The 24,037-nt window shown below is 45.6% G+C and overlaps 1 protein-coding gene across 2 annotated transcripts in view; it reads left to right on the top strand.

Annotated features, from left to right (window-relative positions):
* The window catches only part of Sptbn1 (spectrin beta, non-erythrocytic 1), a 169,563-nt gene extending 145,935 nt beyond the window's left edge, over nt 1-23,628 (top strand). For both annotated transcript variants that reach the window (XM_052199160.1, XM_052199161.1), the window contains 16 exons: nt 540-764; nt 1,175-1,264; nt 1,430-1,711; nt 3,013-3,143; nt 4,374-4,578; nt 4,868-5,242; nt 8,252-8,496; nt 9,251-9,389; nt 10,304-10,388; nt 12,370-12,566; nt 13,294-13,403; nt 13,897-13,960; nt 18,288-18,526; nt 19,494-19,667; nt 21,441-21,483; nt 22,336-23,628. In XM_052199160.1, coding sequence (XP_052055120.1) covers nt 540-764; nt 1,175-1,264; nt 1,430-1,711; nt 3,013-3,143; nt 4,374-4,578; nt 4,868-5,242; nt 8,252-8,496; nt 9,251-9,389; nt 10,304-10,388; nt 12,370-12,566; nt 13,294-13,403; nt 13,897-13,960; nt 18,288-18,526; nt 19,494-19,667; nt 21,441-21,483; nt 22,336-22,554 — 2,823 coding nt within the window. In that variant the 3' untranslated portion in view covers nt 22,555-23,628. The remainder of the gene's footprint in view (nt 1-539; nt 765-1,174; nt 1,265-1,429; nt 1,712-3,012; nt 3,144-4,373; nt 4,579-4,867; nt 5,243-8,251; nt 8,497-9,250; nt 9,390-10,303; nt 10,389-12,369; nt 12,567-13,293; nt 13,404-13,896; nt 13,961-18,287; nt 18,527-19,493; nt 19,668-21,440; nt 21,484-22,335) is intronic.
* The last annotated feature ends 409 nt before the right edge of the window (nt 23,629-24,037 follow it).

Here is a 24,037-nt window from a genome sequence, read left to right as displayed (position 1 = left end):
GCCTCTTCCTGGGAAGGTTACAGCTAGCCTCAGATGCTGGTTGGCTGCAGGGTTTGTGACCTGCTGTGCTGTGTGGTGTGGTGGGTGGGTGTGATAGCTCCTCAGTGAGCACTTTTGTTTACGCTTTTGCCAGTTTCCTTCAGTGAGTAGCTGTTGTGTTCCCTCATTATCTAGTATGGTTCTAGTCAGATCTTTGGTTGAAGAAACGAAGATACTGTTTCTCACCAGAAAGTACTGGACCCTTAAGAGTGTTCTCCCTTCTGATAGAGACACTGACTTCTCTGTAGGCATAAGTAACTCTTGTCTCCCTGTCTTTCTTTTCCCTGGGTTCCTGATTGAAGTTTAATGTTACTTCAGGCTTTAAAGTCCCCAGAGACTGAATGTTTTAGACACCAGCTGGTGAGCTGGTGCTCCGTTCCTCGGCCTCTGCTGTATAAGTTTGTATCCCTCACTTAGCCTTCCACCTTAGCCAGTGCCCAAAATAAAGCTGCAAATGCAGCGTGTGTTTCCTGTGGTTCTGATGCGCCCTGCTCCCTTAGATGCTGGAGAATCAGATGGAAGTGCGGAAGAAGGAGGTCGAGGAGCTGCAGAGCCAAGCCCAGGCCCTGAGTCAGGAGGGGAAGAGCACAGACGAGGTGGACAGCAAGCGCCTCACCGTGCAGACCAAGTTCAGGGAGCTTCTGGAGCCCCTGAATGAGAGGAAGCATAACCTGTTAGCATCCAAGGAGATCCACCAGTTCAACAGGGACGTGGAGGACGAGATCGTGAGTAGCCCTGAGTGGCCTGAAGCGAATGGCTATGTTTCTGTTGTGTTACGTCGGACCATGTCATTGACGTGACCTCTCATAGCCCACCTTCCATGTCATTGTGCTCTGTCCCCTCATGTGCACACATGCAAATGCACCTTCTTCTTTCTGGAATTCTAAAGACACGCCAGGATTTTAATGCCACTAGAATAGGACTTAAACTAACCACAAGACTCACATTGTGTCCAACACCAATATGGAGTAAGTTTGAAACCCCTTCCTCACGTCCAAGAGTATATCCTGGCCCCTTCTAAGGGAAGACTGGACCTTCCTCCCCAGAGCTCCCCCGTCCCCCTTATACTCTTACATAGACCATTTCTTTGTTCTTCACATGGTCCTGACTTCTTCTTATTCTCAATTTTTTCTAGCTGTGGGTTGGCGAGAGGATGCCTTTGGCAACTTCTACAGATCATGGCCATAACCTTCAAACCGTGCAGCTGTTAATAAAGAAAAACCAGGTAAGCATTTCTGCCAAGGCTACTTGTGGCTGATAAATAAATGACTGAATCATAACGCGAAGTGAGAGACTTTCGAAGATTTGTGTGTTCTGCTTAGCACCCACATTTAAAAATAAGGACCAGGCCATGGCCGTTTAGGAAACTGTTTTTGCCCCTTCTACACAGACCCTCCAGAAAGAAATCCAGGGACACCAGCCTCGTATTGATGACATCTTTGAGAGGAGTCAGAACATCATCACAGACAGCAGCAGCCTCAATGCCGAGGCTATCAGGCAGAGGCTTGCTGACCTGAAGCAGCTGTGGGGGCTCCTCATCGAGGAGACTGAGAAACGCCACAGACGGCTGGAGGAGGCACACAAGGCCCAGCAGTACTACTTTGACGCAGCTGAAGCAGAGGCTTGGATGAGTGAACAGGAACTGTACATGATGTCTGAGGAAAAGGCCAAGGTGAGAGATACTTACTTCCCATGAGAGGAAGCCAGAGCTACGCCTCAGCAGAACACCCTACCAGATCCCTTCAGCTCTAGCTACATCGGGTCTTTAGTCCACTGATGCCTGCCGGTGCCGAAAAGTAAAGAAGCACATCAAAATCTGGCTGCCGTCTCCCTTGAAATAAAGGCTCAGCATGTAACACACATGCAGACCTAGAACTTAATGTACAGCCCAGACTGGCTTCCAACTCAAGACTTTCTTGCCTTAGGCTGCCTATTAGGATTACAAGTAGAAGCCGGGTGGTGGTGGGTGGTGGCGCACACCTGTAATCCCAGCACTCTGGGAGGCAGAGGCAGGCGGATTTCTGAGTTCGAGGCCAGCCTGGTCTACAGAGTGAGTTCTAGGACAGCCAGGGCTACACAGAGAAACCCTGTCTTGAAAAAACCAAAAAAAAAAAAAAAAAAAAAAAAAGGATTACAAGTAGATTGTAGTAAGTCTAGCTAACATAGATAGATAGATAGATAGATAGATAGATAGATAGATAGATAGATATTATATACATATAAATAGATTTTGTTTATATTTGTATATAATATAAATTTTATGTAAATGTATCTTCAAATATTTATATATGTGCTTATACACATACACACACACACACATGCACACACTTTCTGCTCATTTGAGACAGGGCTTCGCTAATGTAGCTTTGGCTGGGCTGGCCTTGAACTCAAAGAAATCTACCTTCCTTGGCCTCTCAAATACTTGGATTGCAGGCATGTCTTACCATGCCTTCTAGAATCATTCATAAAATTGGCCAGGCTCTGCAACATACAAAAGGTTTTAAGATCATTAGAAGTGCTGGGCAATGGTGGTGCACGCCTTTAATCCCAGCACTTCAGAGGAAGAGGCAGGCCGATTTCTGAGTTCGAGGCCAGCCTGGTCTACAGAGTGAGTTCCAGGACAGCCAGGGCTACACAGAGCAACCCTGTCTCAAAAAAAACAAAACAAAACAAAAGACCATGAAAAGTACTTTAAGGTTATAGAATACTGCTGTGCAGACATGTAACAGACTGGAGTTTTTAGCTAGCTGATATACTTTAGACTTACTAAGCTCCCTTCTACCTTACAGCGGCCTTGGTCACACTACATGTTCCCCTTTGCAGAGGCCCTTGTTGTCCCTGCTAATGCACTCAGCTGTGTCATGTGTTCATGACTACATCATACTTGTTTTTGTTTTTCTTTCTGGTGATCGTTCTTCTTGTCCCCCCATGCTTAGCCCCTGGCTGTGGTTTTGATGGTGTCTTTCTCTGCAGGATGAGCAGAGTGCTGTCTCCATGCTGAAAAAGCACCAGATTTTGGAACAAGCTGTTGAGGACTATGCGGAGACAGTACACCAGCTCTCCAAGACGAGCAGGGCGCTGGTGGCTGACAGCCATCCCGAAAGGTGAATGACACCTGGAGAGTGGGGCCCAGGCTGCTGACTCCTCAGTGAAGGCGTCTTACTAACTTGCCCCAAAAGGAAATGTTCATCATACAGTAGTGGTAGAGCAGGTCCTTGACCTAAGAGCTAGTGCTGTTCTGGGAAGGTAAAATTGTGGCTCAGAAGTTGCTCAGAGTAACAATTATTTCATGTTAAATATCCCATGTTGGTCAAGACTCCGTTGAAAGATCACTAGTGTCATAAGTTATGTGTATATCTGACTAGCAGAAGTAATTGAGGTATATACTTCAGTTGAAAAAGTCATCTAATCCAAGAGTGATGGTGCACACCTTTAATCCCAGCACTTGGGAGGCAGAGGCAGTTACAGCTCTGAGTTCAAGTCTACTGTGGTTTACATAGCCAGTTATAGGCTGGATGGGCTTATATAAAGAGGCTCTGTATAAAAAAGAAGAAAAGAGTGCCGAGACTTGTGAAGTAAAATGGATCTTAACAAAACCAAGGTGTTAGCACTCCCTAACTCCTGCGCAGTGCTTATCCAAAAACCAGGGAGGACGTGTGAGAGTGAGCCCTCCGTCACCAGGCTGCTGTGGTAACTGGGAGAAGAGCTCCCATCAAACTTTCTTGGGAGTCACCTTAGGACTCAGGAAGTAAAAGGATTGGTTTGAGTGTTTGTTTATCCAATGCAAGAAGAGCTGGGAAAGGTAAGGTCGGTCAGTGGGTCTGTTTACATGAGGAGGCCTTTAGGGTGTTCCTAACTAGATCCCCAAGGAAGGGTAAGATGCAGCTCAGCCGGCTCCCTCTCCTGTCAGGAAATAGAATTTTGGTGACAAATTCCAGGAAGTGGGATTCAATCTCCTAGCTACACTGAGGAAACAGGACCAGACAGAGCCAGCTCTGCTAGCAAGGAAGGGCCACAGCCCAGCAGGCAAGAGCAGCCTAGTAGACAGCCTGTGCCTTCTGGCAGTAGAATATGGTTCCAGTATTTTACATTAACCTTTAAGGGGGCGGGGGGATTAGGGTGGCCTTTGCCCTAATTATTTTGTTTGGTTTCTCTATTCACTCTTCATCATTTGAAGTGGAGGTTATTCAGGGTTCTGTTTTTAGACAAGATAGGTTAAACAGAAGCTTCTTTGGGGGAAATTTTGGTGTAGCACTTAATGTTATCCTTACTCCATTGTGTGTCTTCAGAAGAAGACATTTGAGGTCCCTTTCTCACTGTTGGTTCTTTTTCAGTGAGCGTATTAGCATGCGGCAGTCAAAGGTCGACAAACTGTATGCTGGCCTGAAGGACCTTGCTGAAGAGAGGAGAGGGAAACTTGATGAGAGGCACAGGCTGTTCCAGCTCAACAGGGAGGTCGATGACCTGGAACAGTGGATCGCCGAGAGGGAAGTGGTCGCAGGCTCCCATGAGTTGGGGCAGGACTATGAGCATGTCACGGCAAGTACTTGGCGAAAGTCGGTGGTGGTGTGGAAAGCATTCCTAGGCTGTGAAGTCCTGGGTGTGGACTCAGCTTGGTGTTTTTGTTGGGTGACTTTGTCATGGGTTGGTATTCCTTGCCACAGGCAGACAACGTAGGCGCTGCAGTGCAGATCTCACAGTGGTTCTCAGGGCTTGAGTATCAGCATGTGCCTCCCGCTTGGCAATCTCTCTCCAGCAGCATTCATGGGATGGACTGTAAAAGCTCCACAGTGGTCTCAGCGATTTCTTTTTGTGCATCCCATTCCAGATGTTACAAGAACGGTTCCGAGAATTTGCTCGAGACACAGGAAACATTGGGCAGGAGCGCGTGGATACAGTCAATGGCATGGCGGATGACCTCATCAACTCTGGGCATTCAGATGCTGCCACCATTGCTGAGTGGAAGGACGGCCTGAACGAAGCCTGGGCTGACCTCCTGGAGCTCATTGACACGAGAACACAGATCCTTGCTGCCTCCTATGAACTACATAAGTTTTACCACGATGCCAAGGAGATCTTTGGCCGCATCCAGGACAAACACAAGAAACTCCCTGAGGAGCTTGGAAGAGATCAGAACACTGTGGAGACTTTGCAGAGGATGCACACCACCTTTGAGCATGACATCCAAGCTCTGGGCACTCAGGTAGGTAGAGCTGCCCAGGGCAAGGGAGTCTCTTTACAGAGTATCTTGAGCCTCTCTGTATCTCTTGGCTCCTCAGAATGTACCTGAAATGATACTCAAACTAACCACGCACGTACTACACACACACACACGCACACGCGCGCGCGCGCGCGCACACACACACACACACACACGCCCGCGCGCACACTACACCCAGGAAAACTTTGTAGTCTGTACAGTTCTGAATTTGTCACATTTGCAAATACTATTAGATGAGCATGCTTAGGTTTAAATTAGGCAGATGCGCATGTAAGGCCTCACTGCAAGTTAGTGTTACCATGACCTTCACGATTATTTTGAAAACAGTTGTCTTCCAGCCATCCCAAAAGAGAAATCTATACTTTTTCATTAGAACATTGCAGGCTTATTTTTCTGCATTGATTGCTCTTATTAATTCTTTGTGTTTGCATACCAAGTAAGAAATCTCATGTCATTTTGATAAATGTCTCTTTTTTCCCCATCATTCTGCTGTCTGCCACTGATTACCCCATGTTCCCTGACTCCACTTCCTTTCCTTTTCTCTGGTGATCCCACCATCTGCCTATAGAGACTAAACCTCACATTTTGACATGTCTGATCTTCTAGCTCCAGCCCTCTATGAGGTGGCTTAGCACTAAAACAGTTTCAAGAATGTTGAGAAAACAGGGGAACAATGAGACTCGATAGTGTGCCCCATCTCTCCTAAGCCTTCTAATCTCTAGTTTCCTGGTTAGTCTTAGATCTTGCAGTCGAAAAATGGTCGCCTCTTCCCTCCAAATTGATGTTCCCAGAGAAGAAGCTGATTTTGCCTAATTCTTTTAATCCTGGGATGGTCAGGAGTTCTCTTCTTGCTTATTGAGAGCAGACTATCAGTACAGAGTCAGCAGAAGGCGGCCAGATGGAGTCTATTTTTGACTTTGTGACTGTGAGGTCTCGATTGGGTATGAGTGCAGTCTTAGGATAGAGAACCCAATGGGAAAGTGAATGGGCAGAGGCTGTGTTGTGTAAATACTCAGCCCCTGTCCTGTGGGAGAGGCGGGGTCAGGTGAGGATCCGCCTCACCATGCATCAGTGTTTAGGGCTTACTCTGACCTCTTGACTACCATTATCATTTGACTGCCCTCTAGAGTCTCAATTCTTGCATTCTCTGTGGCTGAGCGTTAATCCACCTCTCTATGCCTGGCTTTCCTGCTGCTTTGAGGATTGAGATGATCCTTGTAAAACAGATCTGTGAATGTGTCCCCAATATTGTTTTTAGCAAACGCTAAGGGATGCTTTTGAGAAATCTAGAAAGAATTAAGAACTAGGTCCTTCCCCACTTACTTTTAAAACTATAGGATACTTAAGGGATAGATACAGTCATTCTGTTTTTTTATTAAATACTTTTGCCTCGTGAGACTGAGGCTTAATACCCACAACCAAGAGATCAACCCCTCAAGTCTGTTGGATTCCACCTACCTCACCGTGTCACTCTAAAGCCATGAGGAGCCATAAAAACAGGTGTGGCCCTCTGGACACTGACCACCGGTACCCATACAGGAGCAGTGACCGTCCTGCATGACCTGCATAAACTCTCGTGTGAGCTGTCATTGTACTAGCTGTTCCCATCTTCTCCCTGAGAGACCCTCTTAAAAAAGTAACCAGAAAGTTACGCACAAGAAATAACGACTTAGAAGACAAGGAAATTGATTTTCAAGTAGCTTACTACAGCTTGCTCATGAAAATCTGATTCACATACCTTAAGTGTAACTCAGAGTTAGAGACTGTTTCCCAAACAGATATAGAACATTGAAATCAAATCACCATGCAAACCAAATCCCAGTGATTTTTCTGTGTATCTTTGTTAGAAACTCCATGTTCTTGCCACCGATTAAAGTCCTTTTGTACAATTTTAAGGGTCAATAATTCACCTTCTTCCAAATCTTAGCGTTGGGTGGTCCCATCTCATTGTCCCTGGCAGAGCTTCACCTGGCATTTTTCCAAATAACCTCACTTATGGCCATGGGAGGCTCATCCAGGACGGTTTTATCAACAGATGTCAGACGTGAGTCTTGATTGATGTAAAGCACTGCTAATGGGTTCAGTGTTTCACACTTCCATGTGTACAACACGATGAAAATGGACGTCCAAGGACGCGGTAGTCGGGCGCAGTGGTGCTCGCATTCAGTCCTTATACTTGGGAGGCAGAAGCAGATGAATCTCTTACATTTCAGGCCAGCCTGGTTACATAGTGAGTTCCAGGACAGCCAGGACTAGTGAGATCCCGTCTCAAAAAAAAAAAAAAAAAAAAAGAGGAGGAGGAGAGTATAGTCACTGGTTTCTTCTATGAGGACAGACCTCCATCATTTCCTAAAGTGATAGCCTGTTCTTCACCCTCTGACACAGAAAGCGGTACTTTTAAAATGGCATTTGGAGTGTTGTGGGGCCGTGCATGCTGATCACTACATTTGTAGGCAGACGACAGCTCTGTAGCGGTCCGCTCCTACCGCTGTGTGTTCCAGTATTTGCCCAAAGTCGGCAGGCTTATATGTCAAGTGCCTTTACCTATTCGTCAGCCCAACCACTCCCACTTATTTTTAAAAGTTAGGTTGTCCTGGAATTCACTGTATAGCTGAGGATGACCTTGAACTCCTGATCCTCCTGCTTATGCCTTTCACGTTGGAGGACTATAGGTGTGTGCCAGCACACCCAGCGGCTAGTCAAGGTATTTTTTATCTTAGAATGTATCTAGATGTGTTCCTGCTCAGCTGTCTTCACACCCGGGCTACAGGACTTCCCGATGTGCCCGTAGCATTTTTTTCTTGCTTGATGTTTGAGGTTTTGTTACTTGGCTCTACCCAGTGAAGTATGCGCTTATTGAGAGGCACAGACCCAGCTCCCATGGCTTCTGCCCGTTGCTGTTTGTGGGGAAACAGTAGGTGAGGAAGGGAAGCCGTGATGGTGGAAGCCCACAGTAATGAAACCTGGCTTTCCTCCCCTGTGGCTTCGCAGGTGAGGCAGCTGCAGGAGGATGCAGCCCGCCTCCAGGCAGCCTATGCAGGGGACAAGGCTGATGACATCCAGAAGCGTGAGAATGAGGTCCTGGAAGCCTGGAAGTCCCTGCTGGATGCTTGTGAGGGTCGCAGGGTGCGGCTGGTAGACACAGGAGACAAATTCCGCTTCTTCAGCATGGTGCGTGACCTCATGCTCTGGATGGAAGATGTCATCCGGCAGATCGAGGCCCAGGAGAAACCACGGTAAGGCTCCCTCCTGGCTGTGGAGGGGTGAGCGGTCAGAGAAGAGCGCCACTGCTTCTCGTCTCTACCACACTCTGCTGCCATGGAAGGTGGTGTTCGTTTCCTCTAGATTCTCACACCCACACCCCAGGGTCACACACTCATCGCACCTTCCCACTCAGGGGAAGTTTTTGGAGTTATTTTTCTGTATCTTTGTTATATTAAAGTCTCTACTTCAGTGTTTATCACAAGGGTGATGTTCACCCTGGACACTTATTTCAAGTGTCCAGAACTGAAATGATTAGTGTCTTCCCTTTAGTTTGGTTTCTTTCAAAGCAGTGAAGATTTTAATAGCTGAATAGAGGCATCAGCTTCCCGAGTGTTTTCCTCCATGTCTGGCTTTGTATTTCTTTACTATTTCTTTACGTCTCAAGGACATCAGCTGTTCCATCAGGCTGGTCTTTGTTGGAACGAACTGCTTTTGTGCCTTCTTGAAGTAGTGTGTACCTGCATTGCATTTAAGGGTAAAGATATGAACAGAAATCCAGTAGTTTTCTTGTATGCACTTAAAGATGCCTTTCTTTGAGCATTACGGACTTAGCCAGTCCTGAGTTAAGTGTTACTGAGCTTTAGTGACTCAGCCTGAGTTTGGGCTACAAATCAGCCCTGAAAAAAAGACTGTTAGGCTCTCAGTTTCCTTCAAATTATGAGTTTAAGAACCTACATGTTTACTTGAAAAGCTTTGTCTCTCAAAGGAGATGTTACTTTCTTATAGGGATGTGTCATCTGTTGAACTGTTAATGAATAATCATCAAGGTATCAAAGCTGAAATCGATGCTCGTAATGACAGTTTTACAGCTTGCATTGAACTTGGGAAATCCCTGCTGGCAAGGAAGCACTATGCTTCTGAGGAGGTAGGATACTGCTTTGCTTTGGAACCTGACGTGAACTCAGCCAGTGTTGTCATGGAAAATGATTTTATTTTGCATCTGTGTCTTTGCCGTCTCCCACAACCCACAGGGATTGGTTCCAGGACCTCTGTGAATACTAAAATTGATAGCTTATTCATAACTTTAGAACATCTCTAGACCCTGTTTAATACCTAACACAGGGTAAATCACTGCTGTACTAATAGTAAGGAATGACAAAAGCCAAGTCCACATGTTCAGTGTAGTTGCAGTTTTTCTAATATTTTCGTGCTGTGGTTGTGTGCTTACACACGGGCCTACTTAAGCAGGGCCTACAATCCATGTGCAGGTGAGCACACTTCTTTACATCATTTTGAAGCGTATTCTGTCTGCCTAGAATAACTATTACATAAATCTGTAGACCCAAAATCAGTAATTGTTTGACCAGAGATCATTTTTGAGGGTTCCAGGTATAAAAACAGCCTGTGAACTCCTCAGTGAGGTGGCTCAGGCTGTCACTTAACTCTGCACTGCACTTGGCCTCTTTTGTGGATGGCTGCAGGTCTGGTGAGGACAGTGGCACTGATGTCCCTTTTGTAGCATCCTTTACAGGAGTGCATGTCTCTCAGAAAAGCCAAGGCTTCGTCAGTATTACTCTCCCTCTCTTCATAAATGTTACTGTTTCCGGGACCCGAGACTAGTGAGGCGGCACAGTTCGCTACCTCAGCACAGGCAGCTTTGAACAGAGCTCCCACCCCTTCTGGGAAACTAGCTGTGTTTTTTCTCTCCATACCGAAGACATGAAATAATACATTGAAGCTGAAACTTAGCTTAGAGGAAAATAAATTTTCTTGTACAAACTGCTCATCTGGGACAGACAAAAGGTTGCAGTGTTTTATTAAGGCCCTGTTTTTGTGCAGATCAAGGAAAAGTTACTGCAGTTGACGGAGAAAAGAAAAGAAATGATTGACAAGTGGGAAGACCGGTGGGAGTGGCTCAGACTGAGTAAGGACATGCCCTCTTCATTTGCTTTTCTGTTCTTCCTGTGTATCTATGGAAAGTGTGCAAATTGATCCCTCTGCTTTAATTGATATCATATTATTACTTAATGATTCTGAAGTTTTACCTGTTCCTCAGTGTACTCACACTGAATACTGTTTTAAGAAGTTCTTGGCTGGCTGGAGAGATGGCCTAGCAGTTTCGAGCACTTGCTGCTCTTCCCGAGGGCCTAAGTTTGGTTCCCAGCACACGTCAGACACTCACAACCTGCACATCTCCAGCTCCAGAGCATCTTAACACTGTTGCTTCTGTGGGCACCTGTACTCAGATGAACACACACACATGCATACACACACACACATGCACACACACACACACACACACACACACACACGCACGCACACACGCACACACATGCATACACACACACACATGCATACACACACATACACATACATACACATACATACACACATATGCACACACACATACACACACAAAATAAAAGTATACAGGGTGTGATAGTGTACACCTTTAATCACTCAAGAGTCAGAGAAATATGGTTCTCTGTGAGATCAAGGCTAGCCTTGCTTACACAGCAAGATCTAAAAACAGACAGGGATATGAAGAGAGTATCTCTAAAAAATAAAAGTAAAATAAATAATAAAAGTAATCTCTCTCCCCCCTCCCCTTCTTTTCTTTACTGCTCTCCCCTTTCCTTTCCCCCTCTCCCCTTCTTCTCTCCCTTTCTCTCCCCCTTTGTGCTTTGCCTCTCTCTCCTTTTGCCCCTCTCCCCCCTCTCCATCTTCTTCTCTCTCTTCTTCCTCTCCCTCTCTCTCCCCTCTCTGTGTAACCCCAATTCACCTGAAACTATGAGCCCTTACCGGATTTAAAATGTACACTATGAAGAATAGTACTTCATGGTTGATTTGAACATTAAAAGTAGTTCATTCAAGCTTTTTTAAAACTATATTCTAACATACTGTATTGATACTTTAGGGTCCGTCTTATATTGTAACCTCATTCCTATACATTGTAGACTCTTTAGAAAACCCAATTGGGCCCAGAGCCCTCTGATGTTCTATTTGGGGCCTTTGTTATTGAGGATTTCATTTGCAGGCTTTGAAAACTCTGGGGCAGTTTCATTCTGTATAGCAAAACCTGTCATATGGCTGTGAACTGGATACCAGGCTACAATCTGGGTTTACACTGATGACTTGCCTGCTACCTACCTTGAAGAATTAAGAGTTCCCTAGTTTCTTGTCAGTTGATACATTGTGCAGTCGGTCCATCATAATGTCAAAATAAGAGGACTGGTCTGTTCCTGGCTCAGTGATACTCCACCCAGACGCTGCTGAGTGAGGTGCTATGAGTGTGCACCGGCGCTAAGCCAGGTTCTAATCCACTTCCTCACAACTGCATCAGGAGAAGAGCTTCTCCTCACATGGAGGACAAGGACCCTGTCTTCCCCCTTTGTTAGCATTCCTGCCCTCTTAATCTCCCAAAAGAAAACTGGATGTCGACCTAATATAAGCTTCTATGTGGATTCCTGCCTCACCTGCATTGTCTGCACGTATAGGTTTGTGTCCTGTAAGGGCTCTGAGGTCTGATCTCTTAGAATTAGGGCCATATGACCAGAGTAAATTACTAGGCCTGTATAGTCCACCTGAGAGCCATTGTCCACATATGGCTCTTGGGAGATAGAAATCATCTTAAATTTTTGTAGTATGTGCTTACTTTTAAAATTTAATTTGTATTCATATTTGGTGAACAGAAAAAACTGTTGTGTTAAAATAGCATTTTTTAATATATTAGGTTAAATCAAACCCAGTGAGAGCACTTTCCCCTGTCGTTGTCACCTTCTTGTCTGTGTGGCTCACTGTTGGCATCTGATGGTGTTTGGTGTCATAGATGGTAAGACAGCTCAGCTTAGGGCGGAGCCATCGCACGGCCTGTGACAGACACTCACTCTTGGTTCCCTGTGCAGTTTTGGAAGTCCATCAGTTCTCAAGGGATGCCAGTGTGGCAGAGGCTTGGCTGCTTGGACAGGAGCCATACCTATCCAGCCGAGAAATTGGCCAGAGTGTAGACGAAGTGGAGAAGCTTATTAAGCGCCATGAGGCATTTGAAAAGTCTGCAGCGACCTGGGACGAGAGATTCTCTGCCCTGGAAAGGCTGACCACAGTGAGTGTCCGAGAGATGCCCGGCACGGTACTGTGCCTATTTCTGTGAATTTCAGGAATCAAATGAACATCAGATCACATCTTGATCTTAGACTACTATTAAATCATCTCCATCCCAAATAATCTCTCTTCCAGCCAAAGCTTTACTATAGAGCTTGAGCACTGGTCTTTCTTCTTCCGAAACTTTTATTCTCATAGAATATGGACTCTTGCCATCTTTACTTCTGGGAAGTAAATATGTGTTAAAGCAATTCTTTTACAATATATGTGTTGCTCATGGAGTGGATTCGTTTCAGGAAGACTCTTCTGTGGCTTTAATTCTCTTTCTGTTTCTCTGCTTACAATACAGATGGCTTCCTTGAACGTTTTTTGTGGGTCCATGATGGGTTTTTATTGAGACTTAATGGAAAGTCTGGCTTAAACCCTCCAGCAACTTTTCCCTCTCAACAAAGTTAAGAAGATGCAGAGTTAATTTTGAAATCTCTATTGCCAGAGGGAAATGAAGCATCTAAAGGAGTTTTCCAGCTAAGGGTAGACAGCCCTCCGGTCCCTGCAGGTTTAGATTGTAGCTACAGTGCTCATGGACATAATGCCATTGTATTTGGAGTGTTGACTTTTGAGGTGGTCCAGTATGAACCATTATAGAAAACATCTCCTGGGTTTCTAAAACTTTCTTCAAAAGCAACAAAGGTCTTAGCCCTGATAAACAGCAGCCTGTTCTCCTGTAGTTGGAGCTACTGGAAGTGCGCAGACAGCAAGAGGAAGAAGAAAGAAAGAGGCGGCCACCTTCTCCGGAGCCAAGCACGAAGGTTTCAGAGGAGGCTGAGTCCCAGCAATGGTGAGGCACTGGAAGCACAAGAGGCTAAAACCTTTCTATGGTGGCAAGTGAGGCTCTGGGGCATCTGTGCTCAGTCTTGTAGAGCCAGGAACACATCCTTCCTGTTCATCGTCCCGTCTTCACGTAGCCATGCCGAGTGACAGTTGAGAACAGTCACACAGTGGAGTGAAATGTAGAGGAAGTGGAGCAGCAGGACTCACAGACACACTTCTGGGTGGCTCACTGGGTAGAGGCACCACTAAGAATTCAAGCCAGGGGTTGTGTGATAGGGGAGAACTGATCTGCAGAAGGCTGTTGGTGGGCTCTAAGCTCCATGCAAATGTCTAAAGTAGACTCACCATGTGGGGGGTGGGGGGCAGTGTGTTTCAGAGGGCAGGTGTGACAGCACGGCATTGTGTGGTAGAAGCTGTTCACGCTCATTTTCCCTTCTCTCCCCCCTTCTTTCCCTTCCCCTTCTGTCTTTCCCTTCGTTTTCCCAATCTCGCCCTAACAGGGATACTTCAAAAGGAGACCAAGTTTCCCAGAATGGTTTGCCGGCTGAGCAGGGATCTCCACGGGTTAGTTACCGATCTCAAACGTACCAAAACTACAAAAACTTTAATAGCAGGCGGACAGCCAGTGACCACTCGTGGTCTGGACTGTGAAGCTCACTGCCATTTGTCAAGAACCACTCTGTCCACGTCCTTTGACCTTTTGGCTTCCACATCACCCAAAGTGTTAAAATTTTTACTTAATTCATCGTTTTCCTTGATTTCATATTTGTTTGCATTTGACTTATGTTTATTTGGATCCTCTTTGCCTCAAAGCAGCATACTTAATTTTTGTTTATTTGTTGTGAGCTTTTTACTTTAAGATTTTACGTAAGTAATCGAAATTAAATTATAGCATAATGAAATTAGAATCTAACAGGTGGGCACACATAAGTTACATTAACAGGACACAATACTTTACTATAGGTGCTGGATTATTTACAAGTATTATTAACCTATAGTAGTTTAGTAACTAAGAAGAACAGTTTGTAAGGAAGGAAACGTTTACTACTAAGGCTAGGTCTGCAGTCATTCTGTAACATTCCATGGAGAATGCATTCATCAAATGGCCGGAAAAAAGCTGAATCTTGTTGGGAAGCTGCCTAAGTTTTAGGTGCAGGACCCCAAATGTTCTGAGACCCTTGGTCATTTATTACTTTGTATAAACCCAGTATCCTCTCTTTTCTGCCAAGTCCTCAACCCAGAAATGTAGGCTTCTGTGCAACACACGGTACAGCCCACTGATGGCTGCCACCAGCTCGTCTTGGTCCGTGTTACTACTGCCAGCACTCAGGACGTGGCAGGTGCCGGCAGCTGTCAGCCATCTTAGGAGCCTGCCTACCAGACGTCAGTCAGTCTTCAGGGGGTCAAACTGTTTTAATTTTTTAGGCAAATGGAACAAAAGCCATTTTGGTTCATCCTGATTACTTGAACGACACGCTCGATGCCTGTGCCTGGGAGCGCTTGCAGAGGTGTCGTATCCTGGCCTTAGAGGGCTGTTTCAGTATCTCTGTTGACAGAAACTCGTGTGTCTCAAGTGAATCTCGAAGTCCTCTGATAAGGAGTCCTCAGGAGGGCGTGTATTGGGCCACTAGCAGGGATTGAAAACATTTTAACAGAAATCCTTTTTCTTAGGAGTAAAAACTGATAAAAGGGGTAATTTCCTGGTTCTGATCAAAACCAGATCAAATCCTCATTGCAGCAAAGCCTTGCACGACACTCCCTTGCTCATTTGCCATATATAGATGTCTTAGAGGAGTCAGAGCCCTGTTTGGTATGTGTTTTTCATGCGCTAAGTCTAATGTGTCTTTTCATTTCATGATGCATTTTTTTTCTTTTGTCAGGATAACATCATATAGCATCTTGTTTGTTCTTCCTAGTCTCTATGTACATATCTATCTACCTGTAACCGTAGATGGGTATCTAGATAGAAGCTTCTTATACTTTGGGCTAGTATGCATCATTATTGGGTCTCTGCCTTAAAACACATCCAAATTTATATTAGAAAAAAACTATAGCTTTTTCTTTGGTCACTAGGATCTCCTGACCATGTCTTTATGGCCACAAATCATACTGTGTCACCAATCTCATATATATATGATCATCATATGATATATGATAATATGTTATACATGGTCATACTTACTTATATATGATATTTCCATATATGTGCTGTGTGTTTAAGTTTTGTATCATCCAGACTGATACCAAATTTTAGGGGCTTTTTTTTTTTTAAACAAAAGACAAAATGCACATAAGCACGTAGACAGGATACTACTGTTTAGCATTTGCTCTGCTGCCTATTTTTGTCTGTATTTTTAATTAACAATTGGAGATTGTATTGGAAGAAGAAAAACAGTCTTTTGGATGATGATGCAGAGACTCATGTTGATGAACTGGAAAATGGTGTTGCTTCATGTACTTTGAGAACCAGTCAGGTGTCTCCTGTGCTATTACTTGTCACGTTGCATTCATGTTCACATCCTGACTTCACTGCCTCAGATGTGCCTGGCCATGAAAGCACTCTGAACTAATTGCTAAAGAGAAGCAACAACATGTGTGTGTTGGGGGGCGGGGGTGATCGCATACATGTACCACCCTTTGGTCGTAGCACTGTGATTTGCTTTTGACGTCTGTCCCAGTGATGTGTGTTGTCTGCTGGCATGCTTGCAGCTCGTGTCCATTAAAGGTCATTTTGTCCTTTTATTTTCATTGTTTTCTTGGCTAGTGATTTCATTTGCATAAACATTAATTATCTCTGCATACTGGTGTGGGGTTTTCTCTTTTAACTCCAAAGAAAAAATTTTTGCTGCAGAATTTCCATCAGAAGAGACTTCTTGTCTTCAACTACCTTGAAGTGTGACCAGCTCTGATAAATTATAGCCATTTCTAGATCATCTTCTGCCCACACACCCACTAGTGTTCCCACATCAAAGCTGCAGCACTAAATTTTTTTTTTAACCTGGTGTCTGTACATACTAACCCATGTTTCTCTCCACTCACACCGGCTCACACGGGCTCCTTACATGAGTTCCTGAGACCCCACTAGAGGAGATTTGTCAACTGTAAGCTCCCTCGACATTCTTTTGACTTGGCCTTTGATCACTTCCCCTCCTCCAGCTTGCTCTTAACAGTGGAGAGGGAATCCAGGTATAGTGGAATACTTGGAAACCCCTGCCCCTGGGCAGGAGGATTGGGAGTCCATCCTGGGCAACAAAGCAAGACAAAGCTGAGAGAGGAGGGAAAGAGGCAGCCTGGTGCTCAGACCACGCCCACAGGCTGCTGCTTTCACAGCCCACAGACTGAGCACTCTCCCCCACCCTGTATCTTTCTGCCCTGGTAATCCATTTACCATATTGGCGTGAGAATAGGGAATTTTAATCAGAAACAACCTTTAGATTGCATAGTCTCCAATCACACCCTAAACCTTGATGCTAATTATGCTAGTTTACATAAGTTTATCATTTCCTAGCCTCTACCAATTTCTTATTACCATTTTTCCAGATAATTAGCTTTACTTAAAATAAGCAGGGTCCATCAATCTAGATAAGACCTAAGTAATAGAGTTGACAGATCTGAGTGTTAAAGTGGTGGTGGCCAGTCTACCGCTTATACTGCCAAGGTTGCTGCTAACTGGGTGTCACTCTGACTCTGGGCAGCAGTGGTGGGGGACTATAGCTAATGACTGTGCCATTGATACTTCCATGTTTGTCTGTGTATGAGGGGTGCAGGTTGTCTGTAATCTACTAAAGCATCAGCCACACCCAGCTTTAGTAACTTGCTAATCCGTGCCCTGGCTATATCAGCCAGGGGCTGCTACAGTTAATGGTACACAGTTGATGGTACACAGGCCGAAACGATAATGAATCAAGACCCTACTACATTTCCAAAGCCGAAAAACCGTGTGGGTTACAATTTAAGTGAGCTTGGGAAGGAACGCTCCTGAAGACGTCTCCAGACTGAAGGGTCAAAGCCGCTGGAAGCCTGGCTGTCTCTGGGCTCCCGTCTCAGTGCAGCAAGGCACCGTGATCAACCACCCGTGATGGGGAAGGCCCTGGTTCAGTCTTTGTTTGGGGGTAAATAGCTGTGTGGTGTTGAGTGACTGTGATTGGCTTTTTCAGCTCCTTTAACACAAACTACAACCCACTCACAATCACCTTGGGCAGATGTGGTTCAGTTGGTGTTTGTGGACTTGCCTCATTTCCTTCCAGCTCTTAAGTTCCAAAGTCTAACGGGGATGGTGGATGTGAAATGCATGACTGTTTGTTGTCCTAATTTCTGCATGTGTTTATGGTGATCTGGAGAGGAGGGGTGCGGGAGAAGAACAAGAGAGCCTCTCTCAGAAACCAGAGGTGTTTACTCATTGCATCGGGGGGGGGGGGGGGGGGGTGCTGTGTAGTTCTGAAAGGACTGTCTATCCATCTGTTTGTGAATGCCCTTTGCTTCAACGTCAGCCTTGCTGAGGGTGGCCTTGGATGGAAGGTGGCTGCTGTATAACGTCCACTTTCCTACTTAATGTGTGTGATTGTTCCCATTGTCTTTGTGTTGTAAAGTAACCATGAGAGGAGATGATCTCAGTATGTTAGCGAGAATGGAGTAATCAGAGGAGTAGAGTGCAGTAAAACTCATACTGGCATTTCGCTTTTCTCATTTCCCCGCAAGCGGGTGGGCATTAATCCATTCCCACCTCTAATGTCCTTGGTGTCCAGCTGGCTTTGCGGGGTGTGCACTGGTTTTACTGCACTGCCTCCATCTGTGACAGGAGGCATTTATACACAGCCATGTGTGCGAGTCAGAGCGTATGTGGTCCTCCCTTGCTCTTGGGTTCTCTGAATGGCCTCTCCGCTGTCCCTAGATGGCAGGAACCATGGAAACGAGTGAAATGGTCAACGGTGCTGCTGAGCAGAGGACGAGCTCCAAAGAGTCCAGTCCTGTTCCCTCTCCCACCTCGGACCGAAAGGCCAAATCTGCACTTCCAGCCCAGAGTGCTGCCACCCTGCCAGCCAGGACCCTGGAGACGCCTGCGGCCCAGATGGAAGGCTTCCTCAATCGGAAGCATGAGTGGGAGGCCCACAATAAGAAAGCCTCGAGCAGGTAAGGGCAGCGCATGGGGAAAGTGGGGAGGGAAGTCACCCATGGGGAGGCGGCCTAGCGTCGAGCGGGATTGGCATTCAGAAGGCCAGAGCTTGCCATTCCTGTGTGACCGGTGTGTGGAGAAGCAGAGTGAGAGTGGTGTACTCAGTGCGACTCAGCTCAGGAGATGTAGTAGGCAGGGATCACAGGAATGGCCTGAGGCTTGTCCTGAGGAAGGGCTTACTATAGCAAAGTTGAACAGTCTCCTGAAGTGAAGTGACTTCATTGTAGGGCTCCTCGTGGGATCCTGCATTCACTTCTCCGTCCCACCAGTCTTTTAAGTTTATTATTTCGCTGAGGTAGAGGCTCTAAGAGGTTTTTAAAAGCATAATTTTGTAGACATCTAGTAAATGGTAAAACTGAGATGAAAATCACATCTAATTCCAAAGCTTGTGCCCTTAGCTGGTCTACGAGATGTCTAGATTACTGTACACGTGGAGTGTCCACTGTCTTGTGTCTGTGTCGGGTAAGGTTACAGTCTGGTGTTCTCATTAAGTTAGCATAATCTAACAGTTTGCCCCTTGTGTACCGTTGGCACGCACCTGAGTCTAGCTCCCCAAAGGGATGCTATAAATACTAATGACCCAGGATTTACCCTCTTGTCAGTAGCTGAACCACAGAAAGACTGCCACTGAGCTGGGGAGACTGTGCTTGGGAATACGGAGCCATGTCTGTGTTCCTGAGCATCAGTGAAGAGCTTCAAAGGCAACGTGTGACAGAGGGATGGCCGCTCGCATGGTCTCTGAGACAGAGCTGCTCCTCCCCGGCTGCTCCTCAGGCATATGTGCTCTTCCAAAGAGGTTGGGGGCTCTTCTTCAGTGCAGGTTCAGTTTAGAGAGGCTTTAGATAAGGGGCAGCCCGTTTGTGAAGACCTTTCAGCAAGGGTGTGCAGGGTCTTGATACGTCTCTCTCTGCTGTACCCACTCAGGTCCTGGCACAATGTGTATTGTGTCATAAATAACCAAGAAATGGGCTTCTATAAAGATGCCAAGAGTGCTGCTTCTGGCATCCCTTACCACAGCGAAGTCCCTGTGAGTTTGAAAGAGGCCATCTGTGAAGTGGCCCTTGATTACAAGAAGAAGAAGCACGTGTTCAAGCTAAGGTGAGAATTTTCAAGCTCATGTATGTCTGGGTGTGTTCATCTCACTGAGGTTGGCTTTCTCACAAAGGTACTGTGGTGGCCATGCCTTCACCTCCCATTCTCCAGCGAGTCTGCATACAGCCTACGGAGACTGTTGATTCTGTGGAACCAACACCACTCTTCCTTCCCTGGGCCTGGTTGTGCATCTGGACCCAGAGGGAAAGGAGGCTTCATTTCATAATCTGGAACACGCTGTTCCATGACACTGCTGTGGGCCATTAATGTTACAGTATGTAATAGGAGCTTTAAAAATCCCATTTTGAGTCCTCCTGGCATATGCATACTAAGGAATTACCATGTTTGCTCCAAGTAGGTACTGCGAGTCATCCTAGAGCCTGAGGAGACAAACAGGAAGTACTTGGGTGGGACAGGCCATCCTCCCCAGCTCTTCCCACACTTCTGCATCCAAATGACTCCTCCTTGTGGAAGACACCCCCCCACACCACATCCACACCCATGCTCCTTGTGTTTGGATATAGGCAAACCATCTCATTTCTTAAAACTGTGAAAAGATAAGGCAAGGTGGGTGAGAGGGTGCTTGGTGGTAATGGTGCTTGCTACCAAGCCTGATCACACAGCCTCCCTCCTCAGAACCCACATGGTGGGAAGGGAAGGGAAGGGGGGTAAAGGAAAGGTCCTCTTGCATGTCGTCTTTTTGACCTCCAGGAGTGTGCATACACACATATTTTCAAAATACCTTTGTAAGTACAAGAAGTAAAAGCCTCTTGACTTAGTGTGCTGCTGATTGGTTCTGTCGCTTTGGATCTGATGACCTTCATCTTAGTTGGGCAAAGGATTGCACTGGGGTTATGGTTGGTGTTGACATGCTCTCTTGAGGAGACTGAGAGGGCCTTTGAATCAGAAAGTCAGACCTTTTGTTAGGAGAGTCCCAGATAGCTCGACCTCTTTACTGTTCCATCTCAGCCATCCCTCCACGGACCTCAAAGTCAGTTCCTGCTTCTACACACATAGTAGCTGACATCACAGTGCCACACAGATGGCCTCCCAGGGTTGGCTGATTTCATCCCCATAAGAAAAACCTAGAGGCCTTTTTTTATTTCAATGACAGTTGGACAACTCTAGTATTTGTAGATGTGTGAGACACAAACTCAGAAGCTAGAATTTCAAGAGTACTCACCTTTTTTGAGGTTTTCTCTTAAATTCATTTCTGGTCAGAAATTAAGAATCCAAGTGGTATTGGCCATAACAAAGCCTGAGGTTGAATTTTGTTGGTCCTTCTGTTGGATTAGAGCACCAGATTGCCTGTTCGTATTCGATTTATCTGGTGAATGTATGACTTCTTAATGACCAGGGGCCATTGTCAGGCTAATGCACATCTCCAAACCTGGTCAATAACCCATGTAGAGCTATATTGGCATCTCTGAGGTAAAGCCCATGGCCTGCTTATGACCCTCTCCAGATAAGAGTATTATGGGGTTTTGTTTGTTTGGGATTTTTTGTTTGGATGGTTTGGTTTGGGTTTTGTTTTGTTTGTTTTGTTCTGTTTTGGTTTTGGAGACAAAGTTACTCTGTGCCCTGGCTGTTTTGGAAATCAAGCTGTAGACCAGGCTGGCCTCCAACTCATAGAGATCCATCTGCCTCTGCCTCCCGAGTGCTGGGATTGAAGGTGTGCATCACCACACCTGGCCTGTATTTTTTACTTATATTCTTTAACTTTCTAATATGAAATTGTTACCTACATGATTATAAAATGTAATTTTCTTGAAATTACAGACTAAGTGACGGAAACGAGTACCTCTTCCAAGCCAAAGATGACGTAAGTTACTACTTGGTTTTGTTTTCTCAGATACCAAAGTTCATGGAAGTATTTGTGGGATGTTTACTGTCTGGTCTTCATAGCTACCAACACTGGGCTAAAAGAAGCAGATTCCATCTGTTCCTCATTCAGGGAGGGAAGCTAGAGAAACCTCCACTACATTGACTGGAAACTCAGAGCAGGCCCCTGCCTGCTGGCTCCTAACAGCACAAGGCACAGGGAGGCGGCCGGAGACTGAGTGTACGTCCTGGTGCCCAGTCCAAAGCCTCTGCACTGTGCTCCATGACCGGTACTTCAGTTATCACAACATGTGCAGCAATTTAAATTTTAAAAGGCCTCTTCCACCAAGAGAGAGAACTCTGGAAAAGGGCATGGGGACTTTGTAAGATGGCTTCGTTGGTAAAGGGCCCGCCATCAAGGCTGATGACTTGAGTTTGAGCCCCAGGACATACTTTATATAAAAGAATCAGCTCTGAAAAATTGTCTTCTGGTGAGCCTGAACTCATATGTCTACACACACATACCCATGCATGAAAAGTTCTTTTATTAAGGAGGAAGAACACTTTCTAGAATGAGAGTGATACCTCACAGCCTAAGACTAGTCTTCTAGCTCCTGTAGGTGTGTAGGACTGTGTCCCAGAGTGATGGCCTGCAGGTGCAGAGCAGTGGGCCCATCTGAGGAGCTGAGTCATGCCCACCTGTACTGAGAAAGCAGACAGTAACCCTAGTTAGAGGCCCTGCCCCCACCCAGGCCTTCTAGCTCCCAGGCGTGTATAGTCCATGGAGGTAAGACGTGAATTCCTCATGCCCACCCTCTTGACCAAGCCTTACCTGTATTCTTCCTCTATCTAGGAGGAAATGAACACATGGATCCAGGCTATCTCCTCTGCCATCTCCTCTGACAAACACGACACATCCGCCAGCACCCAGAGTACGCCAGCATCCAGCCGGGCCCAGACCTTACCGACCAGCGTCGTCACCATCACCAGCGAGTCCAGTCCTGGCAAGAGGGAGAAGGACAAAGAGAAAGACAAAGAGAAGCGGTTTAGCCTTTTCGGCAAGAAGAAGTGAACTTCCCTGTTGTCCTGCCCTTCTCTTACCTTTAGTAAGAGTTCAGCATGCAAGCTCAGACCAACACATTACTCTGTGCCTAATGTTCCTCCATGTAGTTGATTTTTTTTCCTTTTTTTTTTTTAATAAATTTTTTAATTTATAGAGTATTTCCGAGGGGTGGGGGAAACATACCTAAACACTTTATCTCCAAGTTAAAAAGTCTGAGGGACAGAAGGAAAGCCAGATTTTTTTAATGAAATTATATAGATTAGATCTCAATATTTAAACTGTTCCTCAATTTTTGTGAGGCTGTGTTGGAAATAACCCGCCTCTGATGCTGTTGGTATGCAAGGCAGCGGTGCTTACACAAACTTCCTGTGCTCTCCAGAGACGATGGACCGATTTCCTGACACTACTCTCCCTTCACCTCCGTGGGTTCCCTGAGTCTTGACTTAAACAAGTGCCCGAGATGGGCGTAGCCTTTATTAAACAGATCGTGTATTCTGCTCTCGCTGCAGCCACAGTGCAGCTCCATATAAACCTACAGGCCAAACCATTTGTATCCCGGCGTCACTCACTAACACGCAGCGTGAGGTTTCTCTGCATCAATTGCTGGGATGGTTCAGAATGTCGGTATACGAGAAGGAATAGAAAATTGATAAGGTTTTAAATAATCTGTAATTTCAGTCTTTTTTTTCTGAAATACATTATATTGTATGTTTGAGATAATTCTAGTACAAAGTATAATAAAACTAGATGTATAATAAACCCTTTAAGTCATTGCTAAGTGTATAAGTGGAACTGAAGCATTTACTGGACAAAGTCATGTTGCTCTAATGGTTACTTGCTCATGGTGGCCACACCGTTATAATTTGCTTCATTACCTTGCTATTTGATACATAGTGTGCACTTCTCTGTCACTGTAACTATTGTAATGACAAATTTTCATCTTACTGCACAATCAAAATGGCATCGCTAGGAATGATCTCCAGAGTCTGAGCCTGGACAGAGAGTGGGCACTCAGGCCTGGTGCTCCGCCGTACGACCTGTACCTCTCAACTTCTGCTATGTCATTAAATGCTTTTAAATCTAGCCCTGTGACTAATGGGTGTTTTTCCTTTCCTGTCCAAGCATGCCTAATGGGGAAGTTGTAGAGTGACGTGTGTGTGTGTGTGTGTGTGTGTGTGTGTGTGTGTGTGTGTGTGTGTGTCTTGGCTTTGGAAGCTATAACAAATGAAGAATGAATAGGTGTAGTGAATGCTGACACGCTTTCTGTGTTATAGCCCTTGGTAATATGCAAACACCTAGACATGGCTGTGGTAGTATTCACACTGCTCCAGAGTCGTAGTTATATTGAGTCAAGTTTGCCACAGGTCTTTCCAGTACATAGGGTTTCTGAAGTGTACAGTCAGAGGCTATCTTGGTTGTGGTGTCTTTCAAATCTAGCAGTCAGTTTACTGGTCAAGGTTAGGCCTCAGCAAAAAAGTACTAGGCAGAGCTG

This window comes from Apodemus sylvaticus, chromosome 11 (assembly GCF_947179515.1).
Source record: "Apodemus sylvaticus chromosome 11, mApoSyl1.1, whole genome shotgun sequence".
In the NCBI taxonomy this organism is placed as follows: Eukaryota; Metazoa; Chordata; class Mammalia; order Rodentia; family Muridae; genus Apodemus; species Apodemus sylvaticus.
Note: the sequence above shows the minus strand (reverse complement) of the source record. Positions and strands in the feature narration are given on the sequence as shown.